The 8,540-nt window shown below is 45.8% G+C and overlaps 1 protein-coding gene across 1 annotated transcript; it reads right to left on the bottom strand.

Moving 5' to 3' along the window:
* Positions 1-362: 362 nt before the first annotated feature.
* On the bottom strand, positions 363-8,088 carry Igtpl1 (interferon gamma induced GTPase like 1). Its single transcript, XM_006246415.5, has 2 exons — positions 7,395-8,088; positions 363-4,721 (listed from the first exon to the last, which is right to left on the bottom strand). The coding sequence occupies exon 2, from the start codon at positions 4,699-4,701 to the stop codon at positions 3,460-3,462; it is 1,242 nt and encodes a 413-aa protein (XP_006246477.3). The 5' UTR covers positions 4,702-4,721; positions 7,395-8,088; the 3' UTR covers positions 363-3,459.
* Between the last annotated feature and the right edge of the window lie 452 nt (positions 8,089-8,540).

Below are 8,540 nucleotides of genomic sequence, written 5' to 3'. Positions count from 1 at the left end.
CTCCCATGGAGAACCATGCAGTGTTCACTCTAGACTGCTGGGCTGATGTCTCTGTGCGTTTTTCATAGTTAATCACAAAGCAAATATTGTTTGTTGAGATTAATACAACCCCACCCATAAGAACTCCCACCCCTGATGATCCCTAGCCCTGAGGACCCCACTCCTAAGTAGCCCACCCCTGAGAACCTCCAACCCTGAGTACTGCAATACCTGGTGACTCCATCCCTGGTGGCCTCACCCCGGAGGGCCTACCTCCATTTGTGGTGACCACAGCCCTGTCAACCTCTATCTCTGGTGACCCATACTACCAGGGACCCCAACAGAAAGCTAACAGACAAGCAACGAATCACCGTCTAGACCCATTTCCATTTTCTTGAACTTTATTGAGACATAGTTGACATCAGAAAAAAATTTTAAAAAAAATACAGGGTTTGGTGGATACACATCTAAGTTTGTTCTTTAAGCTCTGCAAAGTGCTAATATTTTAATTGTGTCTTTCCTTCTGCAAAGTTATCATTGGCTGAATCCTTAAGGGTGTGGTCCTCTGGGCTAGGGTTCATCAGGGGTGGGGTCATCTAGACCTTGAAAGACAGTATTTGTGATTAGCTATGGAAAATATATATAGAGAGAGTCATGAACCCAAATGATTTACATTGAACAAACAGTGCATGGGTGGGGGTGGGGAGAAGGTCTCAAACCTGGGACCAATGGCTAACTAAGTGAAGTACCTATTTAACAAGTCAAAGTGAACCTGGCTGCCAGGTTCTCCCAGCATCCCTCAGTCCACACCTGCGTCATGGTATAACTGCCCTTCCCTATATAAAAACAACTGGTAATCCAGTCTTTTTGTCTATCCTTTACCCTCCTGGCCTTTTGGTCTCCTGGTCTCCTAACTCTCCTCTCTCCCCTCCCCACTGTCCTCACATGGTCCAGCTCAGGGTCATGTTCACTCTGGACTCTCCTAGATGTCCCTTTCTGGCTCTGCTCTCTGTCATGTCTACAATAAACCTTCTCCTCTGCCATACCTAGGAGCAGTCATGGCCTCCTTTTTAATTTCTTTTTTTATTTTTCCCCTTCGGGGGTCTGTACAGTCCAAATTATTGACGGAAATTTCATACAAGGTAAAACCTCCCTTTGTCAGGGTAGTGGCAGCTTTAATCCCAGCACTCAGGAGGCAGACACAGGCCTGTGAGTTCGAGGAGTTCCAGGACAGCCAAGTCTACACAGTGAGACCCTGTCTCAAAAAAAGAAAAGAAAGGAAAGAAAGACAGACAGATAGACAGACAGACAGACAAAAGGAAAGAGAGAAATTTTCAACTTTAAATTTTTTTTAATTTTATGTTTATGAATGCTCTAGCTGCATATACCCCTGCACACCAGAAGAGGTCATCAGATCCCATTACAGATGGTTGTGAGCCACCCTGTGGTTGCTGGGAATTGAGCTCAGGACCTCTGGAAGAGCAACCAGTGCTCTTAACCACTGAGCCATCTCCCTAGCCCCTCCCTTCAACCTTTATTTTACTGTATAATCTATACAAGTAAGGCAAGCCAAACACTTCGATGACAGTGAGCGGTGCACTGATTTCCTCTCGCGGTTTCCTCACTGTACTTCAGAGTTAGCCATGCCATCTTAGTTTTACTATGGCATTGTTGGTTTTATCTAACATTTTGGTTTCCCCCACACTTGTCACACACATGGATCTCAAATCAGTCCCGTGTTCATTTGTTCAGCAGAAACAGTCTCAAGCTGTGTCCCACTTCCCTTGGCACAGCCCCAGTTGTGCCGCATATTCAGTAAAATCTACTGTTTGTTCTACTCCTCTGTGCAGCCCTACAACTCTACCTAAAAATAATCGAATTGCATTCCTTAGGATATGTACCAAAATGTCCTTTACTCTTGAACTTACATAGATTAGCAGTGGCTCACGGCGCACACTGAGTCTACATCTAGGGCTCTGCATCTAAAAAGGAGACTACAGAGACGTAGGTGCTATCCCTCATCTTCTGTCTGGTTGTCAGGCAGCAGCCTGGGTGCTCCACCCCCTATCAAGGAACATTCGAATTGTTTATAGGCTTGTCCATGTTTCTGAAGGAGTTGCTTTCACGTTGAATTGTGTGTCTCTGTGTGTATGTGCTTGTGAGTGCAGGTGTTCTTGGTAGCCAGAAGAGGGCATCAGATTGCCCTGGAGCTGGAGTTACAGGAGATTGTGAGCTGGCTGGCAATGGTGCTGGGAACGAAACTCTAGTCCTACAAGAGGATAGTATGTGCTCTTAAACCTCTGAGTCATCTCTCCAATCCCTAGATGCAATCAACCTTAAAGTCTCACAGTTAATAACCCAAAACACAGTATACCTGTTTGCACTGTTTCGCCATGTTTAAAGAGAGTCAAAGAGTAACTGCGTGTGTAATTTCCACAGAGGTCATACCACTGCCCACACCACGGGCTGTGTCACGATTTTTGTGTTGACCGCAACAACGCACCACAGAAATTGCTTATCTACAATCTCACTTGCAAATTCAACTTCCTCAAAGTAGCACAGCTGCTAATTTACATTTCAGCCTCTGGATGAGAGACTGAGTATCTTTGTGCATGATTAAGACACTTCTGGGGGTTGGGGATTTAGCTCAGTGGTAGAGCGCTTGCCTAGCAAGCGCAAGGCCTTTGGTTCAGTCCCCAGCTCCGAAAAAAAGAACCAAAAAAAAAAAAAAAAGACACTTCTGTATTTTGGGGGTCTCCTCTTGGATCACTAGTGCCTTTCCTCTAATTTCCTAACCTCATGATTCTTGCACGAAGCGTCCTCTGTTAACAAGTGAGGACTCTCAAGTGTGCAAACCTCAGACTGCGTCCTTGTCTTGTGTAATGACACCTCTGCAGAAATGCCGCACACACTGAGACTCAGGCGATGGCTCCTCTTTGTTTTCTGTTACACTCTGTTATGTGAACCATATATATGACAGCCATAAAAGGGAACTATGATGTCTGTCAGCCGGGGTGCGCTCTCAGCAGAGGGGCACAAAGCCAAGTCACATGGTGGAGATATGCATTTTGTTTAATCATTTCTTCCAGGAATGGTAGTGTATACCTTTAATCCCAGAACTCAAGAGGCAGGAGAATTTCTGTCTGAGTTCGAGGCCAGCCTGATCTACTTCTGAAGAGGAGAAGATCCAGGAGAGTTATAGAAAAATCCTATCTAAAAACAAAACAAAATCATTTCTGGAAACTCTGTGCCCAGAAGGTTTGTACTGGCACATTGTCCAAGACTCATGCTGGGCGTGACATTACCACCATGTGACATAATTCTGATACCTCTACTTTCCCAAGGGTCACAAAGCCTAAGAGACATCGCAGCCTGGCTAGGGTGCTTCAGAACACCCTAAGTCGTCTCTCCAGTGTCCTGAAAACAGTACAGTCACCTAAGTCCCAGGCCAGCTGCCTCATCCTCTCCATCGTTAGAGCCTTACTCAGAGTCCTCACTGCCCTGCAAAAAGACTTTTTTCTTAAGTAGAATTTTAGCATCCTCGGACACTGTGTCAAGAAAATAATTTTGCATGTAGTAACTCTTTCTAAAGTAAAGGCCAGTGGCTATGAGTCCACCAGTGACAGCAAAAATTTTCTCCATGATTTTCACCATCTTGTCTGACACAGATTCATTCATCTCACATGACAGCAAATGGGGTGAGTTAATGAAGGACTTCAGCTCCTCCACAGACATGGACCACTCACTGGCCATGTTTTTCAGCGACTCGTCATCCAGCCCAAAGCTACCCCTGTAGTGGGTCAGGATCTTCTCAAGCTCCTCGATGTCATCATTGAAGAAACACATCATGGGGATGGTGGCCGACGCGCCATACTTCAGAGCCTCCAACCAGATCTTCTGTCTCAGGGCATCTCTCCTGCGGTCAATAGCCCTCTCGGTAATGCTAGGGAGGCACTGCATGAAGACATGACGCTTGTGCGCTGGCAGCTCTTCCAAAAGGGTGGACTCCAGCTCAGGAAAGTCAAACTGTGCTACCTCAACGCTGGAGACTAAGAAGACGCGAGCAGAGGCCACCCGAGCGTTCTGCAGCTTCTCCACACAGTCTTTGCGAATTTCCTCCAGGATTTTTTCCTTATTGTAGGACTTGGGTTTACACTTCTTCTGATTCCACAAATCACTGTCAATTTTTGTTCGAACAAAATAGAAGTTCTTTTTCATTTTTTTGATTGCTTTGGCCAGCTGGGCATCATTCTCTCTAAAGCGAGTAGCTGAGATGATAAGGAAGAAGTCATACTCCTGGAACCGCAGCTTCTTCAGATATTCTTCTGGTTTGAAGTTACATGTCCCGACCCCAGGGAGGTCCCAGATGGTCACGTTAGGGAACTTAGGGAACTTATCCATGGTTGTCTCCACTGCTCCAATCTTAGCTGACTCACTCTCTTCATGCCCTACTCCCCTCAGGGCATTAATGAAAGTGGACTTTCCTGCCCCCGTCTCCCCTGTCACTGCGATGTTCAGGGGGGCCTTCTCAATGTCTGCCAAGGCAGCATTGATTATAGAAATTCCCTTCTGTATGTCTCCTTCTTGCACACACGACTGAATTGAATTGATGGTCTCCTCAGAAAGGATTTTACTTTCCATTTTGAAACTCTTGAAGAACTCATTAAAGCTGGAGGCCATATTATGGGCCTTTGCATCAGGTTTAGAAGAAGACTGACCCATGGCTGTAAGTGCACAGGACACTGGAGGGAAGGCAGAAGTGGGAAAGAAGGTCAAAGGTTAGGACATCATGGAAGCCCTCAACTCTGCAGGTAGGGCAGAAGCTGCTCTCCAAACTTAACCCCAGGTCTGGGAACATTTGCCTGCTCAATTCATTAATGTTTCTAGGACTTGGCTGCTTTGCTCTCTCAAAAGGTTGTTCATTAACTGCAAAATCTGATTTCTCAAGTCAAACTTTCTAGACTATATCATTTTTCATCTTTTTAAATTTTGATTATTTTGAAAAAAGAAAAGTTAGGGCACAGCACCACTTAATAAGCAAAAGGAGAAATGCCACACACACACTGCAGCCCATTTGTGCTATGACAGTCCCTGACTTTGAGAGTGAGGGTCTAACGCACAGGCACTCGGTTTACCTAGCTTGCCCTGGGTCCAAGGTTCAATCCCCACGGCCACATAGACACAACAGTCGCAGCTTACTACAAAGTTGTAAGGCAGTGTGGGTTGCTGAAGGAGGGAGGAAACAAACACAACCATGTAAAACCGAGTCCCACTGGAGAGACCACCCAGCAAGTCAGTAAGGGTGCTTGCTGCTCTCATGTGGAACCACGTTCAATGCCCACTATCCAGATCAAGTGGCTCAGAATCACCATGGCTACAGCTCCAGGGGACCTGACGCCCTCTTCTGGACTCTGGCGGCACCTGCACTCACATGCACAAATCCGCACGAGGACAAACACACATATATATGGCTAAAAAAAATGAAATAAACCTGAGATATAAACCCTACTACTTCTCTATAAAAGACTGTGGTACCAGGGCACGGACAAGATAATCACAGATTGCGAGAAAACAGTTGCAAAGGTCACATCCAATAAAATGACTGTGACCCAAAGATGTATGAAGAGCTCTTGAAACTGAATAGTAAGAACAAACAGCACCAGGCAGTGCTGGTGACACCTTTAATCCCAGCACTCGGGAGGCAGAGGCAGGCAGACTTCTGGGTCTGAGGTTAGCCTGGTCTATAGAGTAAGTTCCAAGACAGCCAGGGCTAACCAGAGGCACACTATCAAAAATGAATGAATGAATGAATGAATGAATGAATATGAAAAAATAAAAGAATCTTCTCTCTTTGGAAGACTGCATGGCAGTTTCTTTCTTTCTCTCTTTCTTTCCTTTCCTTTTTTTTTTTTTAAGAGAAGTAAGCCTTTATTTCCATCTTTCTCAAATTAATCAGGCTGACTTGGTGTGAGGGAGTTAGTCAAAGAGTCCGAATCCCACGTCCTCATCTGATTCCTCCGACTCTTCCTTTGCTTCGGCCTTGGCTGGGGCAGCAGCAAGCAGCTGCAGGAGCAGCAGTGGTGGCAGCAGCCACGGGGGCCGCAGGCATGGCCGTTTCTTCAGCACTAAATTAAACACAGTCAACATGCGTGCTTCTTGACAGTCCTGTGTTTGTTCCCACACAAACCTGCACCCGAATGTTTCCAAAGGGTTTATTCATAATCCCAAACCTTTGGAAGTAGCCAGGGTGCCCTTTGTAGGCTGAATGAACTAAACAGTTACGGAATCTCCGAGACCACCACATACTGTTCAGAAGTACAAGAGCCGAACTGTTAAGCCACGAAAAGACTGCAGAGGCAACACGACTCTGGCAGCATGTCACACACGCTGAGTGACCCTCCGTAGACAGCAAAATTATGGAAACAACAACAACAACAAAAAAACAAAAAAAACAAAAAAAAAAAAAAAACAAGACAGTGGCTGCCACGAGTTGTAGGGGCCCAAGTGAAAAGACAGGGTAGAAGGTAGTGGAAATACGTGTGTGACACCATAACTGGGTGTTTGCTGAGATGCATCTCGGATGCACAGGACCTGGGGGAAACAGTCATACAGTCTTTGGACCTTGTCTGAACACAGAGCGTCAGAGATAGTTCATCATTCTGGTGGGGGATACTGGTGATGGGTGAGAGAGACCAGGCATGTGGAGGGCAGCAGTATAAGTCACTACCTTTTCTTTTTCCTCTGTGGAACTAAAACTTCTCTTTAAAAGTAAAATCTTAATTGAAAAATAAAAAAACAAAAAACAAAAAAAAACCAGCAAATGGTGAAGAAAAGACAACCCTTTGGGATATTAATGAAATTCTTTAAAATTACATTTTATTTATTGTGCGTGTGTATGGGGATGGGGTGCACAGGCGGGGGTAAAATACCCTGTGAGAGTTGGTTCTCTCCCTCTGCCACGTGGGGCCTGGAGACTGCATTCAAGTCACCAAGCGTGTCCAGTGCCTTCACCAGGGACAAGCCTACAGTTTGGTGGAGGAATGAGTTCAGGGAGACACATGGACTCCTGAGTTTGTGCTCAGATAATGTTACTTGTCTTCCAGGTAAAAGACAGATTAGATATTAGATATCTAATATGCACATTAGATAGTCTGGTGTCAGGTGACTTCCAGTGCAACCCCTATCCATCAAATATCCCTGTCGTTTCCATAGCCTGGATATGACTGCTTCCTAAAACTATCCCAGATGTGAAGTTCTCTGAATGGCTTTTAGCTGTCCTCCACCCATCCTGCCTCTCGGCCTAAGCCCATGGCATCCCCAAGCCCATCAAGCTTGCCTGCACTTCCACCCCCACACCTATAATCCTGTTTGTAAACCTATGTTAATTTTTTAAAAGCATATATATATCAGCTCACCAGCTCCTTTGAGAAAAGGCGATTTCCGGTGGAAGAGTCCAGTCCGGCGAAGAGCTTCCCTCGGCACCAGGCACAGCAGGTACACACATACATGTACAGATCCGTCTTTGCTTGGAAGTCCAAGTGTGCTGTACTGTGTACACAGAGCTCTGAGATTTATCCCTAACTGCTGCTCTGCCCTCACAGGAATCCAGCCAACTGGACGGAGGGGAACACTCAACAATGCAGTACAGGAACTTCCAGTAATGTGAAACTGAAAGTAGACTTCTCACAACAAAGACATTTCTAGGCATAAAAACCCGAAAGCCAGGGCTGGGGATTTAGCTCAGTGGTAGAGCGCTTGCCTAGGAAGCGCAAGGCCCTGGCTTCGGTCCCCAGCTCCAAAAAAAAAAAAAAAAAAAAAAAAAAAAACCCTGAAAGCCGCCAGGGCCATAGGTTGCATCGGTTGGTCAGCATGCTATTGGCATGGTGTCGAGGGTGCAGGGATCCAGGCAGGAAGATGGAGTGACTGAGGAGGGGAAGTTTCATCTAGACCCCAGACTGTCTTCATGCCATCAAAGAGCTGAGCCAGAACTCAGAGCCCACAAACCCATAGTGGCCTTGCTCCCCATCTGCACAATTAGACTCCATGGGGATAATATGATATGTTTACTTTAGACCTCTTGACCTGGGTGCAGACTTTCTGAAACTCTCTGAGTTTCCTCATTTACTCACTGTGGGCTCCCAGCAAACCTTGAGATCCCACATAGAAAATAAAAATAAACGTTCGCTCAAACTCAGTAATTTGCTAGTCACATGCTGAGTGACCCTCCGTAACCCTGGTTAGCCTAGTGTTCTTGGCACTCAGAAAGTGCTAGACTTACTACTTTAGTTTTATTGCAAAGAGAACATATACGGCAGGTCTAGGAGGGAGCACAGAGCATCCCTCTCTTCCTCCCTGAAATCAGGGTACGTACTCCTCCAAGAATATTGACACATTCATCACTCGTGAGGCTTGAGAGCTTTATAATCCTGAGATTAGGCTGGATTATGTCCCTAGGTTCCTTCTAACAGGTGACATTCATTAGGAGAGGAGCCCCTAGGTTCCTTCTAACAGGTGACACTCATTAGGAGAGGAGCTGTCAGGGTTAACTAGGAGCATCTACC

This window comes from Rattus norvegicus, chromosome 10 (genome assembly GCF_036323735.1).
Source record: "Rattus norvegicus strain BN/NHsdMcwi chromosome 10, GRCr8, whole genome shotgun sequence".
NCBI classification, from domain to species: Eukaryota; Metazoa; Chordata; class Mammalia; order Rodentia; family Muridae; genus Rattus; species Rattus norvegicus.
This window is presented reverse-complemented; position numbering and strand designations above follow the sequence as displayed.

Coding starts and splice junctions, on each gene's coding strand:
- Igtpl1 (XM_006246415.5), bottom strand. CDS start 4,701: ATGGGTCAGTCTTCTTCTAAACCTGATGCAAAGGCCCATAATATGGCC.